The sequence below is a fragment of the Vulpes lagopus genome, chromosome 10 (genome assembly GCF_018345385.1).
Source record: "Vulpes lagopus strain Blue_001 chromosome 10, ASM1834538v1, whole genome shotgun sequence".
Classification (NCBI taxonomy): Eukaryota; Metazoa; Chordata; class Mammalia; order Carnivora; family Canidae; genus Vulpes; species Vulpes lagopus.
In genome coordinates, this window is record NC_054833.1 from 59,645,743 (window position 1) to 59,667,451 (window position 21,709).

Genomic DNA, 21,709 nt, shown 5'->3' on the forward strand with positions numbered 1-21,709 from the left:
AATGTCCAGCCGGCAGATGAGCAAACCTGGGCTCGAGAGGTAAAGTGGCTTCTCCTGCCGAGAACGGGAACTGGGTGAAGAGCCAAGCCCCAAACCTGTTTCTGAGCTGAGGCCTGGCCTGGCCATCCTCAACACCTAAGGGAGGGACGTGGGGCACAGAGAAGTGATCACAGCTCTTGTGGCATGTGTCCCAGGGGGAGGGCGGTATCACAGAAACCTTCAGACCCTGAATGAGTCCCCAAAACATCTGAAGCCTTCGGGGAAGATGGTGGTCTGGGAGAAAGCTGTTGCCACAGGCTCCTCCCCAGGTGCCCGCTGCCCTCGATCTGAGGGATCCCTGGTACTCGTGCTGGTAACTGCTGTGACATCCTTGCTTCCACGTCCCCTGCCAGGGCGCAGGGTAGGGCAGGGTGGGCCCAGGATGTGACAAGAACAAACAAGAACTCCAATCTGGCTTTGGCACTGAGAACCCAGAACAGGCCACACATCCCAGAAGATGGCGCTCCCATCCTTATGCACAGGCCCGGGTCCTCCCAGGCTGCTCCGCTGCTGGGTGAGGCCCCCCTGTGCCCCTTCTGAGGACCGGTCCCTATGGACACTCACGTTCTTCCCCACGTCATCCTTAGAGCTTATCAGGTCCTCCATGTCTGCCCGCAGCTGCTTGTTCTGTCTCTCAAACTCTTCCTTGGTCTCCAGGGCCTCCTCGAGGGCTCGGGCCAGGGACAGGGCTTTGGTTTCCTTCTCCCTGGCCTCTGCCTCTGCACGGTCTCGCTCTTCTGCATAGCGGGCGGAGATGTTCTTCTCCTCTGCCAGCAGCTGTGGGGATGGCATTGGGAAATGTCAGGAACGCTCTAAACGGCACGAGAACCCCTTCTGCCTCACCCTGTGTCTGACTTATTGCTGAGCACAGTACCGTCAGATTAGGGGTGGGCTCTTAGTTCTCTTTGCTTTTCTCCTTTTCCGACTTTCTATAAATATGTGCAGCTTCTGAATAAGATTATTTTATTTATTTATTTTAGAGAGACAGAGAACAAGTAAAGGTTGGGGCAGAGGCAGAAGCAGACTCCCTGCAGAGCAGGGAGCCCAATCTGGGGCTTGATCCCAGGATCCTGGGATCATGACCTGAGCCAAAGGCAGACGCTTCCCTGACTGAGCCCCCTAGGGCCCCCCCCGAATAAGATTATCTTAAACCAAAAGAACCAAAGGGAGAGCTCTGCCAGGAGGAGACCACGTGGCACTGGCCATGGAGCCTGAACATGGACGCAGAGGACCCACCTGGTCAAACTTCTTCTGCTTCTTCTCCAAGTTGGAAGCGATCTGGCGCTGGTGATCTAGGTCCACCGTCAGGTCGTCGAGCTCCTGCTGCAGGCGGTTCTTGGTCTTCTCCAGCTTGTCATAGGCCAGAGCCTTCTCCTCCAGGCGCTGGCCCAGGGCCTCCACGTCTTTCAGAAGCTTCTTTCTGGCTTCTTCTAAGCTCTCGATGGTTCCTAAGTCATCATCTACCTTCTTCTTGGTATCGGCGAGCTAGGTTTTCCGTGAGGAGAGATGTACATTCAACAACCCCGTTGATTTTTACAGGCAAGGGAGAAAGAGAAAACGAGTTTTCGATATTTTGTGAAAAGAACTGCAAATCACCGCTGTGGGGTTTTGAGTCAATGACTCTTCGACTGTAACTGAATTTCTTAGCTAATGATCTAGAAGGGGATGAGTGGTTTAAACAGTGGACGCCGTCCTAGGACTTTATTTTGGACACTTCCAATGCCATGACTGGTGTAGTATCAGCATTTGGCTGGTTCAAGGGAAAAACCCCTTAATGTGCTTAATTTAGGACAACCTGGTTAACTGTCCCCAGTGGAGGAGACAGTGTGAAACCTCGGTGGCTAGAGACGCACATCTAGGCTGCCGCGGCCACCCAGGGGGACACACGTACCTGGGACTGCAGCACCAACACCTGCTTTTCCAGGTTTTTCCTGGCCTCCTCCTCCTCCTCCTGCTGCTCCTGGAGACTGTTCTTCTCCTCCTCTAGCTGCCGGATGCGGCTGCTCAGGTTCAGCTTCTGGCGGGTCTCCTCCTGAAGGAGCTCCTGTTTGTTGTCACAGAGGCCAACACTGAGGTTACATTAGTCACCAAAACAGAAACTCTATCTATCATCCATCCATCTATCTATCTATCTATCTATCTATCTATCTATCTATCAATCATCTATTTATTTTAACACCTCTATTTAAAAAAAAAAAATTCATGTCACAAAAACCAGAGAGCCTCAGTGTCCCAGAAATACCCAGGGATGTGAAGAGACAGAAAGGATTCAAAACCACACAGGATCATTTTATAAATGCCCTGAACAGAAATACCACTCTGACCTGGCTGTCGAGCAACGGCGACCGCATCCACGCCTCCTGCATCTCTGAGCTCCGGGCAAACCTTCCTCTCCACTCCTGCCCCTCAGAGTTCAGACACTTGGCATTTCTCACCATGGTAACCTCTAGATTCGGGACACCCCTCAATCGTCTGTCCTTTATGCTTTTTGCCAGGCTCATTTTTCTAATATGTCAATGCGAATGTATTGTTCCCATGACTTTCAGACTTGAAAGTTTCCAAAAGCGCACACGGGGCTTTCTGTGTGGTCCAGGATGTGCCTTGTCACAGCCTAAGCCCCAGTGACACTGGACTTGTTTGTCTGAGATTTCTGACCCCCATGTCCCCAGCACATAGCAAATAAACATTCATATCAAATTAGAAAATGTAATAAAAATAAGATGTCAGACTCCAGGTACTACATTATTTTTGTATCAGTCACTATCCTAACTTCTCTCAGGCTTAAAGACAATCATTCCTCAGTGAATGTTTCGGTATGAGATTTAACAGTATGACTTAGCAAGCTTTAACCTGTCCTTTTACGAAAGGGACTCTTTGTTCAGTCGGGGTAGTCAGATTTCAACCACAACAAAATAGTCTTATTTAAAGTGGGCAGCAGTACTTGTGCGTGCAGTAGGACCACGCTCAGTGAACCATACCCCAGGCAAGGCCAGCCAGAGCTGCCACCCAGAACCGCTGCAGCTGGTATCAGGGCCCTTACCCCGCCTGGGATACCTGAGTGTCCTGTAGTTGAGACTCAAGACTAGCTGCGTCCTTAGCAAACTTAATGCCCTTCTTCTCTGCTTCTTCCAGAAGACTTGAGACATTGTCCAGTTCATTCTGTGAGGAGTAAAAGATTCAATTCACGAGTAAGCACATAGAAAGGGTCCAGAACCACTGCTCTTACATGCACACGAACAGAGCAGGATCGAGGGAGGAGGGGCGATCCCGCAGCTGCCAAACCCCATCAAGGAGGACTTCCATCACTGGGGGGCCTGCTTCCCCCAGCCGCGCGCCCAAGGCGGCAGGCACGGCACCAGCCGCCGAGGGACAACCTTTGAGTCTCTGTGGAAAGGACCGGGGCGGGGCGGGGCAGGGCAGGGCGGGGGGAAGAGTTCCAGTGGCAGAGCCCACACATGGATGGAGTGTGTTCTAACCCCGGTTAGCATCTTGCTGTTTTATCACAAAGAGACAGAAAGTACACTAAACCCTCCCAGTGGTTGCCTTGCTGCGTGAAGAGGCTCTAAGATGAGCAGGTGTTGCGTTTTGGTCCTTTTTCACACTAAGACGCATGAACCCTGTGTTGGGTGGCCGGTGCAGTCACTTTCTTATACAATTTGAAAACTTGATTAGAGTCAAAGTTTAACTCCCAGTATTTAGTCTAAAGTACTTTGTAAGCTTAAGAATCTGGTGATGTGCATTTTTGTGAATATTTAGCTATTTCTAATGGTCAGATTTCATGAGTAATGTGGTAAAAATCCTCTCCGCCCCCAATCACCATAGCATACGACCTTCTGTAATCTTTGTGAGCGCTGTCAGGACTGGGGAGAAGGGGAGGTGCTTGGCACAGACGGGGGGGGGGTACCCCTCACTCTGGGTTGTCCTCTGGTCATATCAGCAAAGGGGAGGTGCACGGAGAACATATCTACACACGTGATTCAAGCCAATGACATTTCTGTTTCTGCTCATTTTAACGACATCCTTTGGAGAGCCCAGGTGTCCACAGTCTTGGCAGCAACATAGTTGTAAGGGCTCTGTACTCAACCGAGACCTCCAGCCTTCAGCTCTGGTTCTGTGAACCGCTTGGGGAGTCGCCAGAGGGTGGCGTGCTCCTCAGCTTCCTTGACCCTTCCAGACTCACCGTGGGGGATGACGTGAGGATTGAAGGGCGTGTGCCTGGGGCACCATGGCCTCCCCGCCCCATACATGGTAACACATGACGATGGTTTGTAACACTGTTGAACATCTCTCTCGAAAACACCTTTCTGGATAGGCGAGAGCGCATGCATGACCTCACACGTTATCTCGGGGCACGCGTGTGCAGGAAAGAGTTAACTGAGGCGGCTGGAGGCTGCTCTCCTTAGAAAGGCCTGCTTGGGACGTTGGCCCATGGCTCGCGGCTGGGAACTTACGACTTCCAGAAAGCGCCTACCATTCCCTAAAATAGAGTGGCTCAGTGTGCCGGAGTGGCTTGTGTAAACACGGTGTTATCCTGAGCACCTGCTTCCCTCTGGGAGCCTGACGTGTTGGGAGTGTCAGGCCGGGGGGGCCGCCCCGTAGGCCCCCCCACCCGAATCACGGGGCAGAGTTTCCTCGAGCTTCCCCGGGAGATGGCACTTCCCAGGCACACTGTCCCAGCTGCTGCTGGAGGAATGGGGCGCAGGGTAGGCCTGCCTGCTGGAGGGCTGGAGCTCGCACCAGGCTTCCTCAGGGTCCCCCACCTTTCCCCCTTTATGGATTTGCTTTGGGTCCTTTCACTGGCAGAAATACAGCCGTGAGCAGGAGTCGCCCAGTGAGTCCCCAAACCATGGCTGGTCCTAGTTATCAGTCATGGTCAGCAACCTGTTTTTAGCACAGCAACACGTAACGTACATCACTCCTTGCCTTCCACTGGCTGCACGAGTACATGCTAGGACATTACAGTTAATTCTATGTTCTTTTACATATATTTTTTTCTTTTTTTTTCATATATTTCTTTAGTGAATGTTCTTAGAAGTTGGATCTGTATGTACATCCTTATTTCCCTGGGATAAATTCTAGACATGGGTTTATGGGATTGTATGGTCCTCAGATACACACACACACACACACACACACACACACACACACACACACATATTTTTAGATCATTGCCTGCCCAACATGGGGCTTGAAATCACAGTGCTGAGATCAAGAGTCGCATGCTCCACTGACTGAGCCAGGCAGGCGCCCCAGGGTATTCATATTTTTAAGATTTGCAACAAAAAAATCGCTGAACTGTCCTCTAGGAAAGGGTAGTAGTAATTTACCCTGAAACCAGCAGTGTATAAACAATCCAATTTTCACAAATCTTCCCCAACACTAGGTACAATTTTTTTTGCTCACTGTTCCTGTTCTCTTATTGACCAGATTAACAGAAAAGCTGTAATTGTGCCTACAACCAGTCAAGAACTATACCCTCCCCTCCAGTGTGGGATTGATTTATTACATTTAAGGTTAATTCATGCTGAGGGCTTGTGGTGGCACCTGCCAGGTGTTCAGGAGAAGCACGTGCTCCCAAAGGGCCTGCCCAGAGCCCAGGCCTGGGGTTCCCAGGCTTACCTGTAACTTGTTTGCCTTCTCGGCCAGCTCCACCCTGAGCCTGTCCCCTTCTGAGACCTTGGCGTGCAGCTCCTGCACCTGGGCGTCGAGCTTCTTCCTCTTGTGCTCAGACTCAGCCTTGACCTGCTGGAGCACCTTCACCTCACACGCCAGCTCCTTGTTGTCAGTCTCCAAGCCCTGCTTGTTCTTCTCCAGATTCGCTTTGAACTAGGGGGGAAAGGGAAAGAAATGTGCTATTTTTAGAACACTCCATACAAGGTGCTGTTTTTTGTATCCATGGGATCGAGCCTGATACGCGGTCTGCTGTCAATGTCTGACTGAAAACCTGAGCTCTTCCCCGAGCATGAAGTTTCTAGGGCAGGAACACGTCGGCATGTGCTACCTAGGGGACGAGATCTGGATATCTAGGGGCTCACCGCACTGCGGACTTGATTCTGGTCAGCGCAGTGTGGGGGTGACACTCAAGGTGCATCCCACCCAAAGTGTAATCTTTCATTCATGTTAGGCCTTGGTGTAAAACACATCCCGTTAGTTCACAGAATTGTTTTTAACGAGGAGCCGAGAGTCTTGATGATGGAGTGAGACCACCACGGGTGTGTTCCACGAGTGCACACATGCCAGTGCGGGGGTGATCACATCAGGCCAGCTGGCTGCGGGGACCAGGGGGTGGGCCTCCAAGGCCAGGGGATTGGTGGGGGCTCTGGGGCCAGACCTCCTGGCTTCCCTCTGCTGTCACTTAGTGGTTGTGTGACCCTTCGTCAGTTTCTGAACCCTGCTGGGTCTCCCCCACCAGGTTGGGATAAAAGTTAAGGGAGCCAATGCATGTCGAGTACTTAGCGCGGTGACGGATGCAGATGTCCAGCCATTGTTGCTGCCGTGAGTGCAGAAACCAAAGGCGGCGTGTGCGCAGGCGGGGCAGGCAGGGGGAGGCAGGGTGAGAGGAGAGTGCTTGAATAGGACGACAGGGGATAATGAGCAAGACAGCTATCTGCCCAGGAGTCAGAGGGTGGACGAGATGCTTTGTTGTCAGTATGGGGAGGGGACGGTAAGGGGCACATGAAAGGCCAACAGGACCTGGGAACTGGCTGGCAGCATGAGCCAGGGGCTTCAGGCTGCTGAAGGGTTCAGAGCTCAGTCACTGGGGGTGACACTGCTGGAGGGACACCCGGGGAGGGACATGGCGTTTCAGACGGTGGCAGGACCACCCCGTGACTAGAAAACACATGCACAGCCAAGGGCCTATGGCTCTTCGCAGTAGGCCGTGTGCGTTTGGGTGGCAGCCCCCCGAGAGCTGGGGCCCCATCAGCCTTAGAATTCATTGCACTGAGCGGACGGATGGGCACCTGCTGGTGGATTTCCCACGGGATGCGGAGGCGCGGCGGCCTCCCCTACTCACCCTCTTTGCCTGTTCCAGCTGCTCCGACAGCTCCTCCAGGGCCGTGGCGTGTCGCTGTCTCATGTCCTGGATTTGAGCCTCGTGGCTCCTCGTTTCCTCCTCCAGAGCCTTCTTCAGCTCTGCCACTTCTTGTTCACGCTTCGTGCTAGACAAACATATTTGTAGAGAAAGCAACTCAGAATTAACTGAATGAAACAAAAGTACATTTTTAAGGTGGTGTTTTGTTTTGAACATGATAGCAGTTTTCCCCAGAGTCAACAGACGTGGATTCCATCCACTTGACAACCCTTGACATTGGTTCCTCCATCCATGACACGGGGGTCACAGGGGCACCAGCCTTCGGAGGCCACTGTGAGCATTGCATGTGGGAAGCACGTGGCAGGCCTGGTCCCTAACAGCCCTCAGGAAATCTGGGGTGTTACTGTTGTCAGGAAAATGTATCACATTAATTCCTTTGATAGTTGTTTGATATGTTACATTTCAGAAGGCCGTACGTTGTTTCTGCGATATCGGGAATCCTTCCAGAACGAGCACAGCTCCCATTCCCCGGCTGACTCAGATCAGACACAGTGTGACATCCCTGTGGGCCTTCAGAATGTTCTGGGCAGTCTGGCTGCTGGCAGGCCGGGTACTGCTTCATGAGAGAGGCCAAACTGCCCGCCACGGCCCCAGCTACCTCTCAATGAAACCGGAAAAGATGGATCCTGAAGAGGCTTCAAAAGCTAAGGGGTGTGAAGGCCCCACGAGGCGGGGGGGGGGGGGGGGGGAACGGGGACACCACATTCCAACAAAGGCGGGGACTCTTGCCATCCTGGGGAGTGCCTGTGGTTCATCAACCCCCTCCCAAAACTCTACCGGAAGGAGGGAGGGCTGAGGGCTAGGAGGAGAGGCCATACTCCTGGCTTAGAAGGTCTCCAGAGTTTGGAGGGACAGCCTGGCAGGTGCAAGACCCTGGACTCTAATGTCCTGAGACGAACTCATGTTTCCTCTCATCTCAGCATGGGGACTGAGGATCATGTTAGTGTTAAATGACTTTATGTGGCTTTTTAATTTATAATTTGCTGTAACATACGTGGGGGAACCTGCAAGATCACAGTGGTCTCGCTAACTGGGAGAGACTTCTCAGACCTGTCTGAGCACACCAGCTTAGTTAAGGCCCAAACCAGCCAGGCCGCCCCCCACCCTGACCCGCCTGCTCGGGGCTGTAGGAGATGAAGCAGCTGTGACCTGACGACCATCACAAACAACCAGCTGGCAAACTTGCTCTACGGCTCCAGACCTGCAACTGGGGCAGTGACTGGGGTGTGGGCCTGTGGCCACGCTCTCTTCCCTTTCCAGCGGGTTGGGGGGCCTGGGGGCTGAGGTCGCTGTGCTGAGGGGCCCAGCGGCAGCTGGCTCTGGCTCACAGGCGCTAGACAGCAGTGATCACCACCAGCTCCTGGAGGCAGGAGACGTGCTGGTCGGGCCCCGTCCCTGAGGTGGTCTCGAGAGGAAGAGATCGGCAGAGGGGGTGGACCCCAGATGCAAGCACCAGCCCAGACAGACGGACACGCTCCGTCTGGTTACCTGAGCTCACCCCAACGAATGACCAGCACCATCCAGGATTAGACGGCAACAGCAGCCGTCTCTCGGGTGAAGAGTTTTGCTCTTAACTCTGACTCGAAACCACGAGTCCTGGGAGCCCTTCCCTTCCCATCTCCACGCTCAGGAACCCAACCGCTGTGAGGCTCTCATGGCAAGTCCTATGGAGAGTTATGGGCTGAGTCTGCTGAAGGGTGTCGGGGGTGCTGGGGATGTCACTTTCACATGAGCCCTGGGGTTCACCGTGCCGGGAGGACCAGTGGGGAGGCAGGGGTGTCCTTAGCCAGAGTCAGCGCTAACCCGCCAGAGCCTCAGGCAGTCGGGAGTCTTCATGGAACAGCATTTATTAAAACCAGGGTTTTTCTACTGTGGCCAAGAGACCAGCTGAGAATGGATATTTCAAGGTCTACTCAGTGGTTTCCAGATCTTGAAAAGCAGACATCTCACGGAGCTGCTCTGCTGCAGGGGGGTTGGAAGCCTCAGGCCTGCCAGGTGCACACAGGCCCCAGCTGTCTTGGGGGAGCAGACTCCGTGAGGCTGCTGCAGGTGCATGTGTTCATGGGCCAAGTCCCTGACCCGCCGTTGGGCTCCCCACCTCTGATCACTCCCCCAACACCCGCAGTCTGACCTCCGCCTCACCCCCAGCGGCCTTCTCTGCACACCCAGTGAGGTCACTCTGTCCGGTTACACCCCCGGAAGAGCACAGCCTTGTCCAGGGAAGGGCCCCCTGATTTCACCACAACACACTTCCCTCCTGGTGGCTCCAGGCCATTTCTTATTTCTGCCCCCACCTGTCTTGCTAAGGGATTCCCCTTCCTGTTTTATTCCAGGCCTTTCCTTAGCTACCACCTCAGTGCGAGGACACACAGGAGGATCCCCAGCAGGTGTGTGTGCATGGCAGGTGTGTGTGCACGGGCACCAGCCAGCCACAGCCACGAGCTGAGGCGCCTGGGGGGCCTCATGCCCCTGGCCGCTTGAGACCTGAGGCAGGAGCCAACGGCCAGGAAGAGGCTGAGAGGTAGGAGGTTCCAAGTCAGCAGCTCACGGGAGCCCGAGACCCGTGTGCGGGCAGGAGCCACGCTGGTCCCCTCTGCCCGGCCTGTTCCCCAGCTGACGGCTCCGGCCCCTGTGACCTCCTGGGGGCTGATGTGCTCAGGCCAGGGCGCATGAATCCCCTGGGTGTGCACCTGTGCCTGGCCATCGGCTCACCTGTTACACAGGACACACCTCTGCCCCGTGCGCACTCTGCATGGTGCCCATCTTCGTGAGCGTGAGCCCGTACCTCCATTCTCAGCTGCCCGCCCAACCAGTTCACACCAGCTGGTGCCGCAGCAGGTGCCCAGGCGCGCCTGCATCTCCTGATTCTGTGTCTGAGCCTCCCGCCCCTCTGATCCTCTCTCGAGGTCTCACGCCTGGTCTGTGTGCAGGTCTGCACCAGCTCCTCGTGTGCCAGCCCCGTGTCTTTCCTGTGGGTCTCTCCCTGAGCAGGGCTTTCCTGATTGCACCCTACCCTCTCACCCTGCACACCTCACCCCCGCACGGACACCAGTTTGTTTCTGACCACGGCTATTTTGTTCCCTCTCTAGGAGGAAGAGAAATACTCAGAATGAAGACAGCAAGAAAACACCCCACCCCTCAAGGAAGGTCTGAGGGGTGGGGGGCACATCTGCCGGACACCAGGTGACACACCACCTCCCGCCACTCACCGAAGTTCCTGCTGAGCCGCGGTGGTGTCCAGGGTGTCCTCCAGCTCTGTTTTCAGGGCCTCCAGCTCCTCACTCAGGTCCCTCTTCTGCTTCTCCGCCTTGTTCCGTGAAGCCTTCTCTGATTCAAAGTCCTCCTGAAGCTCGGCGATTTGGGCTTGCAGCTCTCGCACCACCTTGAGGGCATTATTCTTATGGAGCGTCTCATCATCACCCCTGTTGAAACATCCAGGCAGGGGGAGCAGTCAGTCTGCGCCCAGGTGGACAGTGTCCGGGCCAACCCACCCGAGTGAGGACCTCTCCACGAGGAGACCCAGTTACCAATCCCCGGCCCGTGGGACACCGACCCAAAGGCCCGGACCCGGGAGCAGCAGAGCCCAGGCCCTTCTCCAAGGGGCTACAGTCCTCCACTGAAAGGAAGGACAAGCTCTTGTTAATGGTCAGAAGAGAAAAACATTTCCTCTCCAGTGAAATGTTAGAACGAGAACACAGTCCATCCCTTCAAACTGTCCAGCCTACGGTGCATCCCCCTGCGTTCTCAGGACATAGCCGGAGGTGGAGACTCACCACCTCCCCCCCCTCCTCCGTCCCTTCCTCCTTCCTGCAGCCTCCTCCCCACTCAGTGGTGGCAGATCTTCTGGACTGGCAGGGCTGGGACATGTGGGGTGAGGGAAGGGGGCCCCGGGGTGACGCTGTAGTCCTAGACTCTAGCTCTCACCGCTGAGAGAGAAAGCAGAAGGTCTGGACAAAGTAGGTCCCACTGTGATGGAGAGCAGGGAAAAAATTTGTTATGAGATGTACTCAGTTGTAATAAATTATAAATTAAACTCCAAGTTCTCTGACCACATAGCCAGATGATTATAAATATATTTATTATATGCGATTTCCATTCTAAAACGGGATTTCCTCTCAACTTCTAGAACACGCTGTGAGGGGCGCCTGGGTGGCTCAGTTGGTTAACGTCTGCCTTCAGCCCAGGTCATGATCCCGGGGTCCTGGAATCAGGCTAACAAAGGACGTCCTGCTCAGTGGGGAGTCAGCTTCTCCCTCTCCCCCTGCCCCTCCCTCCCCCTGCTCGTGCTCTCTCACTATCTATCAGATAAACAAATAACACCTTTTTTAAAAAAACCTGTTTGATATGGTAAAATAACTTCTGGGATTGAAGTTCCAGGGACCCTGTGACATGACTGCTGATTCTGAGCCTGGACACCCAGGGCGGTTTACGAGAGCTTCCTGCTGCCTGGACACAAGTCCCAGGCTCCGCCGTCACACCCACAACAGGGAGACTCCATGTCCGCCTCCCCAGGTTCCCATCCAGCCCCAGACACGAGGCTCTGCAGAGAGCAAACCCCGCGGTGCCGGCTCAGGGCAGAGGCCGGCGAGCCAGGGGCAGACCTGGCCAGCGCGCCCTGCAGCTCCTCCTCCTTCTTGGCCAGCTGGACCTTGAGCTCGTCGATCTGCGCCTGGAGCTCCGCGATCTGGTCCTGCAGGTCGGTGGTCTCACCGTCCAGTTTTCGCTTGGCCTTCTCCAGCTCCTGACGCGTCTTCTCTTCCTTCTTCAAGCGTTCTGTAAGGCAAGAAAGAGCCAAGAAGCTCAACCCACGAACGGTGCGCCGGATGAACAAATTCAAATATAAATTGAGGTTGAAAATCAGCCACTTGATTCAGGAGCAGGTCACCGCCTTGTCACCACTGTGCCAATGGCTCAGTCATCTGAAACCCACTGAGATCAAACTGATGGAGAGAGATGTTGGTGAGAGGATGGAATTTTTGGGAAGAAATCGGGGGTGGAGGGACTCTAAGGAGGTCCCTTTGTGGGAAGTGAGCCCACACGCCTGGAGTTGAATAACCCAGGCCCTCTCATGTTGCACCCATCACCAGGCCCACAACAAGCAAAAGGCTCATTGGAGGCGAGGGTGGTGTGTGCAACTGCCCGTTACTCTGTGCCCCTTCCCTGGGGATCCCTGCCTGGAACAAGAACCACAGCTCCAAAGCAGGAGGGAGGGGACAGTGTGGGCAGAGGGTCCTATGTCTTCACGCCCTCCCTCCACACTCTGCAGGAAGGGGTCCTCGTGACACTGAGCCCCATACGCCTTGACATTCTCTGGCACAACCCATACTCAGAGAGGAGACCGAGCATCACAGGCTGGTCACATGTGTGAGAAGGAAGAGGCACATCTGCCTTGTGTTCTTCCCCAGCAGAGGAGCTGCGGATTGGCAAAACTGGTTTGTGAACACCTCTCATGCTGGCATCCTCCCTTGTCTGTGCTCAACAACAGGACAGCAAAGCCCTGAGGTGGTTTTTAGACAGCCACACTTCCGCCACACCAGGAAAGCAGCGCGTTGAGAAAGTGCGGTCACAACTGCACGAGCATCGCACGACCCGGGGGATCGAGGGCTGTGCCCTTGCTCCTCCAATGTACATGCCAGCCCTGGTTGCTTGTGTCACAGCAGAGGCTTCCAGGGTCCTCCCCAGTCCTACCCCTCTTTCGTTTTCAGAAAACTAGGATCTAGTTTGCAAACGTTCTAGGATTCCCCGAGGCTATTCCGGCTGTCACCATACGGTGCGGCTGCCCTCAGCAGTGGCTCCAGTCCCTGCCAGTTTTTGTGGCAGTAGGGGCCCCTCATGCAGCTTAGAGTCGACACACACAAAGTCCAGCGGCATCCACTACTCAAACTTAATTTAGAGCCCTGCTGGGTCCATCCCAGGGGAGGCTACGTATTTCACCAGGGGATCTCACTTAAAAAAATAAAATTAGGGGCGCCTGGGTGGCCCAGTCAGTGAAGCATTTGCCTTCATCTCAGGTCCTGATCCCGGGGTCCTGGGATGGAGCCCCACATCGGGCTCCCTGCTCAGCGGGGAGTCTGCTTCTCCCTCTCCCTCTGCCTCTCCCCCTGCTTGTGCTCTCTCTCTCAGTAAGATCTTTAAAAAAACTAAGTTAAATTAGTACTATCCCATCATAAATGCTTGGAGACTGGGCAGGAAATAATAACTCAAAACAGACCTATTTTAGTAATTGACTCCAAATGGATTGACCCACATGCACATTTTTTACAGCCTGTTCTGATGTAAGTAAAATCTAAACGCTCACACGTCCCAGCCCTCCATTTCTCTGACACCAAACACTAACCTTCTAAATCCGAGATCATCACTTCCTGCTTATTCCTGATTTTGGCCAAGTTTTTGGCCTTTTCTTCCTCCTCAGCCAGCTGAGAGGAACACTCTGCAATGCGATCTTCCATGAGTTTCTTTTCCTGAGGAGAAAGAATTGACGGCTTCAGAGCAGGCTTCCAAACCACACCTGGGGCCTGGTCTCGCTCAGAAAGCAGGTGCTTGTGGCCCGCCCCTGGATCCCCTTGCTCTGTAGATGAGGTCACTGAGGAGGGCTCAGTAGGTGTGAGACATGCACGTCAAACATCTAAAAGATAAGGCTATTAATTTGGTGGATTAAAAAAATTACGTTGTTTCTATCTTTAGAAACCTCTACGGGTAGAGCCTTGGAGAGAAAAGTAAGTAAACGAACCCGAATTCTTGAGAATTTCCCATTGGAAGAAGCCCCTTCCAGTGAGTGCATCAACGTATGTACTTCCCAGGTCTAAGACCAACCTTGTAATGCAAATACTCTCTTACTTTGATAAATTTGGAATTCTGGTCCTCAAGCAGCAGGATCTCCTCCTCCATCTTCTTGATTTTTGCTTCCGCTGTCACCTTTTCCAGCTGTAGTTTCTGGCGAGCGCCTTCTTCCTCATCCAGTTGCTCCTCTAGATCCTTGGGAGGCAGAACACACAGTCAGCTGCCCACCTGCTCCACAAAGTCCTGCCGCACGCGAAGCATCAGAGGAACGTGTGTTAAAAGTCAAATGCCAACTTTTGGTTTTCAAAATGGCAAGGACATTTGTATAAATAGAGGTGCAGACATGTATCTGCTGCAGGCTGGAGTACAAGCCAGATCCTTCTGGAAGCCAACATAGTGACATATGGTAAGCTCTGAAAACGAGCGTGCCTTTTAAACCAGGAATTTGAGGAAATAATCGCAGATGTGATTTACGTAAAAGAAAAAAAAAGCAAAGCGTTATTTATAACATGGAGGAACAGTGAACACGCTACGAAATATCCTGGTAGTTCAAAGTGGGTAGAAGTTGGTGTATTTTTCAAAATGAGTAACACAGTAATTCAAACTCATACTGTGGTCACAGGTTAGTGAGGTGGGTGGTCTCCACTTAAGCCTGACTTCCACAGCATGAGCCCACCCGCAGGCGGGGTGGGATGCTAGTGTCTACAGCGGATTCGGTGAACTACTCTTCTGTCTCACACCCTACCTTATGTCTGTAATAAACAGATGCAACGGAGCAGGGTTGTACGTACACATCAATGTTCAGGAAATTTCAGACACTGATCATGGTTGATTCTGGAAGGACACCCATGTAAAAGCCTCGAACACACATCCAAGAGCTCAGAGCAGCACAGAGCCTGATACTGACGCGGCCACTGGCTCTGCCGTGACAAGCATTGATTCTGGCCCATGTCACTTCTTCTCCACCTGAGTGCCTCACCCCCCCGCCCCAGGTCCCCCTGAGGTTATTTTATTATTTTTTTTTAAAAAAAGATTGTATTTATTTATTCATGAAAGAACACAGAGACAGAGGCAGAGACACAGGCAGAGGGAGAAGCAGGTTCCCTGCAGGGAGCCCGATGCGGGACTCAATCTCAGGACCCTGGAATCACGCCCTGAGCCCAAGGTAGACACTCAACCACTGAGCCACCCGGGTGCCCCCCACCAAGGTTATTTTGAAGCTACTCCCAAACCTCACATTTTATTCTGTAAAACCTCCAGCTGTCTTTCTAAGAGATCAAGACTGCTTAAAAATACATTTGTTCGTTTGTACTGGAATCCAAACAAGGTGACTGGTAAGCCTATAAAGACTCCTTCCTTCTCTAGGCCCCCTTGGGTCTCCCCCTCCCTCCCTCGCCACTTGTTTTTAAAACACAACAAAATAGGTCATTTGCCCTACACTTTCCCACAGTGGGGTTTCTGAGGTGCACCCCTGCACCAGACACTCCTAAGTTCACAAGAGCAGTGAACATAACCTATGTGTTCAGTATCACTTCTTTTCTTTTTTAAAACTTATTTGAGGGGGGAGGCACGTGGGGTGGCTCAGTGGTTGAGCGTCTACCTTTGGCTCAGTGTGTGACCCTCGCATCCTGGGATCGAATCGTGCATCAGGCTCCCCGCAGGGAGCCTGCTTCTCCCTCTGCCTGTGTCTCTGCCTCTCTCTCTCTCTCTCTGTCTCTCATGAATAAATAAAATCTTTAAAAAAAATTTGAGAAAGAACATGAATGGGGACAAGGGAAGGAGAGACCCAAGCAGACTCCACGCTCAGCGTGGAGCCCGACAGGGACTTGATCCCATGATCCTAGCTAAAATCAAGAGTCAGATGCTTAACCAACTCAGTCGTCCCTATAATTTCAATTAATAAATGAATCTGCGTAATCTGCTTAGAAACCCATGTAAGCAGACAGAAAAGCAGTAATGGGGCTGATGGGAGGGAGGAGACCAGGAGTGCTGCTGTGGTCACTAGGTTTTTCTACAATAATCGCTTATTGATAATGTCATCAGGAAATTCATCTTAAAAAACATCAAATCCAAAACCAGCTCCAGTAGTTTTGGTTGCAAAGGGCACAGGTCAGAAGCCCCTCAAAGCCTCCCAGGTCAGAAAAAGGACAGGAGAGACCAATGAGGCTGAGTTATCTCCCAGGGACCGTGCAGGGACCATAGGGCCCAGGAGGTCCTGGCTTCTGATACCTCTACTTTCCTCAGAGAGAGGTAAAAGGCAAAAGAAAATAATAACTATCACTTTACTGTTTTTAGAATATGTCTGAATGAATTTACGTGTCACAGAAGGAAATAATAAATTCAGATAGCCATGCCAAAAATCTAGGGTCTAGAGAAGAGAGTCTAGAGAAGAACGAAATAGAAAGTACTGGAAAAGCAAAACACAAATGCAAACTCTGCTGCTCTATAGGGACATCTTTGTTTTTCTAAATAGACTAAAAAAATGAAGCATTCTGGGGCACCTGGGTGGTGTAGGTGGTGAAGCATCTAACTCGATTTTGGCTCAGGTTGTGAGATTGAGCCCCTCATCAGGCTCCATGTTCTCTCCTTTGGCCCCTCCTCCCTCTCTCTCAAATAAATAAGTCTTAAAAAATATAAGCATTTCATGTGAGGGTGTTAAAATCTGGAGTATAAGAAACTAGGCTGAGGACCCTGGTGGGGAGTTTGGGTGTCCTCCTGCCACACGAGACAAATGTTATTTCTAAGACGAGCACATGGCTCTTAAAGAGGAAAAAAAAAATCAAAACTGTTGTCACCACTAAGGAGAGCTCATTACTGTGAAGAGTCAGGGTCTCTGTGTCTTCCCATATGAAATGATGTGTATGAATTTGTTACGGAAATGCATTTTTTGGTTGGATCTGTACAACGATCCTTAATGCGTTAATGGATCGCCATGGAAATAAACTTATTACTCGTAACTGGATGGTACTATCCCAGCTTAATAAACCCCCAGTTGTTAAGATAATTAGATGGCTTGCACAGATTTCTGCTTAAAGTCCCAGAACTAGAATTGCTGGATTAACATGTACTTTTCCAGGTTTGGTGATACTCCGCTCACCTATTAGGCGGTACTTGGAAAGCATTTCTGCTGAAGAATGGAAAGTGTCCAGATGAGTTACCATGTGAGATATCTGCCAAGGAAGTAACCTGATATCTTTTGTGCCTCTGTGAAACAGCTGAATTGTCTGTGCTTTGTCAACATAAGCTACAGGGTGAGAAAAAACTCAAGGCAAGACCTGGAAGGAGGTTTGGTGCTGGGCCCGTGAAGGAAGAAGGTATTGGGGAGGTGTGGGGTGGGAGCCCAGGGGAAGATGGGGGTGCGTCCTGGGTGTGGGCAGGGAAGGGCTGTCTGAGCCGTGTGCCTGGACACTGACCCCACCAACCCCAGTACAGCTGCGCTTCGCGTGAGGACAGCTTGTGTCCCGGTAACACAGCCCAGGAAGGGCCGAGTGTTTCATCCTGACTGTTGGCCACCTCCTGGGTCAGACCCAAGCCTGTCTCAGGAACCAAGCCACCTGACAGGTGCCTATAGGGGGAACAGGGTGAGCAGTGCCATGATTACTGACAACACGGGCCAAATGCGGTCCCAGAGTGCGGGAGACCCTGGGCTGTTCCTACTGCGAATCGTTGTGTGTGCCCTCAGAACACAACTACAACAGCTCTGTGCTCAAACAGGATCTATCCCTGTGCGCTTCCAACGACGGTCCTCCGTTAGGGGCAACACCTTGACTTGGGGCTCCCGTCCAGATCCACAGCCTCTATTGACCTAACAGATCCACCTGCAAAGCCCACAACAGAATCCTAAATAAAGATGTACCTGAATGTGAGCTTGCATTTTCTTCTTTTCATTTTGGAGGATTTGGTTTCGTTCTTCTTCCTCTTCGACCCTGGATTCCAAGTCATGGAGAATCTCCTCTAGCTCCTGCTTCTTGGCGGCGAGCCTGGCTCTCATCTCTTCTGCTTCAGCGAAGAGCTCTGTCTCTGCTTGGAGCTGCTCTGTTAGGATGTTCTTCTCTTCCAGGAGCTGCAATCACAGCGGAGCACCCGGCATGATCATTTGCCCCCCATGCCCACACCAGACACAGTCTCCAGGATTTCAGAGGCCAAGGGCTCGCCACCAAAGAAACTGAGGGTTCAAGCTATGTACTGTCGCTGGGGAAACTTGATATTCTGTAGCTACAGCAAAAACCAGCTAGATGAAAGCATTTCTGGTTGTTTCTATGGTCTCGGACTATCTTAACACTATACTCACATTGTTTTAATGACTGTTCTTCTATTAAGATAATGGACAAAGAGGGAAAATGTTATTCAAACATGTCTGTGGGGATGATTGTGGTGGTTTGGCATCAAGCGAGTACAGTGACCTTGGTGGTTCCCCTTTGTGGCCCCAAGCATCCCACTGTTGTGGGATGCTTCCTGGGGCTCTGCTTTGCCCCTGAAGCGTAACCAGCTGGGACCCAAGGGGGCCTGGTGCAGTCCCATCCTCATTTTGAGGTCCCTCGCATGCACTCTCAGGCAGGAGACACTGCTGGGAGCCTCAGGGCAAAGAGGTGTCAGACACGCGCCCCACCACAAACATGACTGCCCACGGCTCCATGAAGGACCAAGGCAGGAACACACGGGGCGGGCTGACTTTACACAAGCCCGAATGCGGGGGGCATTGTGTCTGTCATCTCTCTTCCCAAATGCCTGTGCTTTGGGGAGCAGTGCCAACGACACATGGGGAAGACATGGGGGCAGGCCCACAGGCCGGGCACACACCTGCTGGTGCTTCCTCTCCATTTCCTCCAGCTCGCCCTCCACCTTCGTCTGCCTCTCCTTCACCTTTAGCAGCTCCTCGTCTTTGGCCTGAAGCTCTTCCTCCTGGCGGGTCACTTGCAGGAGCGGCTTCACCTGCGACACAACGGGACTGTGAGCGTCGCCGTGCGCCCTGGCTGGGGGCCCGCTGTCCATCCCCCACTGCCACCTCCCGGGGCCCACCTTCGTGAAGACACGCCACCACTGCCAGTGCCGGAGCTTCAGGTATGCAGCGCAGTTCCGCTGCAGGACCTTCAGGGCGCTCAGCTGCTGCTGCTTCTTGGCGAAGGCCCTGGAGACCGAGAGCAGCTCAGCAGGGACAGAAAACCACGCTTTGACGGTGCCCACCCAGCGAGACCCACCCTCCTCATCCTCCCCTGCTGGCGCCCCTCGACCTTCCCTTTTGGGCTGGCACTTTCTCTTTCCACCTGGCACAGAGGAAGCGTCGGCCCCCCTTCCTCCCAGGGCGACCTCCCTCTACAGCATTTTGATGGTTGGGTGAATGCCTCCTGTTTGGAGACCAAGGAGTCAGGACACACGGGTGCTTCTCGAACTCGTTGTCACCAAGTCTGGGCTTTCTCACCACCCCGTGCTGTCCGGGCCATGTGCCCTGAGAGCCACCTGCTAATTGTGCTTATGAGTCTTTTCAATTTCTCACATGCCTTCAGGAACAGGGCTCCCTTTCTGATGTCCCAGCCCCATCCTCGTTCATGGTCCTGTGCTGCCTCCTCCTAGGAGGCCGCTTATCTTCTGCTCACGGTGGCGCTTCTAGGAGACACAGCTCCTGGCTCTGCCCATCACCTCCTGACCCTGTATTTCTGATACTGGTGACAGGGTTCGTAGATTCAAGCTTTTCCATCAGCCACGTCTGCTTGCCTTCTCTGCTTCACACTCCTGTGGACCACCTGCTACTTCAAACATTTGGTTCCCTGGGGTTTCTGGGCGCTGGTGTGACTTGTGGCCTCCTTCACTCCCTGTCGCAGCATCAAGCACCACTCTGTCCATGAATGTGGCCCCTTTCCAAGCAGGTGCAGCTCCCCAGGAGTAGAGAGCCATGTACTCGAGGCCCCTCAAGTCATGTCTTCCGGGTGAATGAACAAACACCTGGGCTCCTTGGGACCTGCGATTATTCCTCTTGAGATCTTTCCAAAACTCTTTTCAAGACTGGCTATGGGGTTCTCCCGGGAAAGAGGGGCACGTGGAGGAAATGGGAAAGATGGTAAGAAACATTTATAATTACTCGCTCACTGCAATGACCAGCATGCACTGGAGTCATGTAGGATGGCCTTGGGAGCAGAAGGTTCTAGGTCCAAGGCACAATCTGAGACTTGTTGCCCTTCTGCTGTGGCTCACATTTCCTTACAAGAATCCCTGCATAGGCCGTCCTCCAGTCCACTGCTCTGCTCCCTATAAGACCTTCCTCCTCCTAATATATGCTCCCCAGCCAAGCAAGCTTGGCCAAGTCTTAATTTTAAGTTTCTGCAAGAGTGATAACTTTAAGTATGTTGAGACTACAAAATAGCATCTGCCTCCCAATCCTCACTGCGTCCTTCAAGACTGCAGTGAACATCCCTCAATGTCCTTAGTGAGACCTGCTGTCCTGTTGCATCCGGGGGCCCCTGGGAGAAGACCGTCAGAATGGGTCAAGGACACGCCAGCCATTCTGTCTCAATGAGGAGTTCCTTCCCCGCAACACTCATTGGAACTGGGACACCTGCCCCGCACCTGAAGCACATCGTCAGGAAGCCACCTGTTTCTTCAGTCTCTATACGCTTGTCCTGGTGACCCCAAGGTGCTCCAACCTCAAGGTCACGGGTCACGGACACACGCTTACCTTTCCTGACCACTGTAAGCACTGCTCTGCTTCTTGCACGTTCTACTCTGGCTCCTCTGAGCCCCTCGCTCTAGGTCCACCCCAGCCTGCACGGAGCATGACTGAAGGGGCCGCAAGTCACAGAGCTGCTCCTTATGCAGCAGTCACACAGGCATCCGGTCTCTGTCCTCGAGACAAGATCTTTGTTCCTGAGGACTGATCCCAACGACAGTGTTGCAGGGTTTAGACTTTGGTGAAGCAGTGGCACATGCTCTCAGTGTATGCAGCTCGTTCCCTGTGCATCAACTGTTCTAGTTTCTGGAAGCTCTGGAAGCTGTGGATGTGCTCCCAGCTCAAGGCACGAAGGAAGGCACCTGGCTGTGCTCAGTCCTGTCCCCTTGGGCATCCTGTCAGCTGGCGGCCATGGGACGGTGATGCTGCCAACAGTTAACATGCTGCAAGCAACAACAGGTAAACCCAAGGCTTCCACTCCTCCTCACCCATGGTGTCCTGCTGTGAACCACTGAAGACACCATCATTTTCCTTGACCTTCTATGCCTCCTCCTTAGCTCGGGACCCTGTTATGTGTGGGCAGAGACTCACAAACACCGCCTCCTCCTCATTTGGCAACAGTGTCAGGGGCAGACACCCTGAGCCCAACGCTGTGGTCCCAAGCCTCCAGCGGGGTGCTATTGGTGCTGCTGGCCTCAGGGGCCTGGACGGCAGGCTGTGCCCTCCTCCCTCCCAAGCCCCGGCCTCCTGTAGGAGGAGATAAAGGAAACACCATCACTGCCTCTGGTTCTGCGCCGGCCCTGAGGCCTTGTGATTGGATCTCGAGTCCAGTAACTACTCTGGGTCTCCATCACCTGCCCATGCGGCCCACCTGATTCCTCTCTGGCCCCATTCCAGTCTGCTGTGGCAGCTGGGAGACCTTGAAACTCCAGCGAGCCCGCAGGGTCCCCCACTGCCCCATCATGCCCTTGACATGCTGGGCTGCCGCACCTGCTCAGAGGACGCTGATGCTTTCCAGAACTACAACTGTGCTCCCCTCCCCAGACAGCTCCCCTCCCCAGCAGCTCCCAGACTGCTCTGCCCCTGCCCCCTTCCCCAGGGTCAGCACTCTTTCATCCTGCAGGTTTCACAGCCTC

At 53.2% G+C, this 21,709-nt stretch overlaps 1 protein-coding gene across 5 annotated transcripts in view; it reads right to left on the minus strand.

The window, feature by feature from the left end:
* MYH10 (myosin heavy chain 10) overlaps nucleotides 1–21,709 on the minus strand; it is a 123,389-nt gene that overhangs the window by 15,952 nt on the left and 85,728 nt on the right. For all 5 annotated transcript variants that reach the window (XM_041770848.1, XM_041770849.1, XM_041770850.1 and 2 more), the window contains 13 exons: nucleotides 18,932–19,040; nucleotides 18,713–18,844; nucleotides 17,769–17,975; nucleotides 13,970–14,107; nucleotides 13,470–13,593; nucleotides 11,734–11,905; nucleotides 10,342–10,554; nucleotides 7,055–7,199; nucleotides 5,659–5,865; nucleotides 3,094–3,198; nucleotides 1,931–2,083; nucleotides 1,276–1,524; nucleotides 604–816 (listed from right to left, as the gene is read on the minus strand). In XM_041770848.1, coding sequence (XP_041626782.1) covers nucleotides 604–816; nucleotides 1,276–1,524; nucleotides 1,931–2,083; nucleotides 3,094–3,198; nucleotides 5,659–5,865; nucleotides 7,055–7,199; nucleotides 10,342–10,554; nucleotides 11,734–11,905; nucleotides 13,470–13,593; nucleotides 13,970–14,107; nucleotides 17,769–17,975; nucleotides 18,713–18,844; nucleotides 18,932–19,040 — 2,167 coding nt within the window. The remainder of the gene's footprint in view (nucleotides 1–603; nucleotides 817–1,275; nucleotides 1,525–1,930; nucleotides 2,084–3,093; nucleotides 3,199–5,658; nucleotides 5,866–7,054; nucleotides 7,200–10,341; nucleotides 10,555–11,733; nucleotides 11,906–13,469; nucleotides 13,594–13,969; nucleotides 14,108–17,768; nucleotides 17,976–18,712; nucleotides 18,845–18,931; nucleotides 19,041–21,709) is intronic.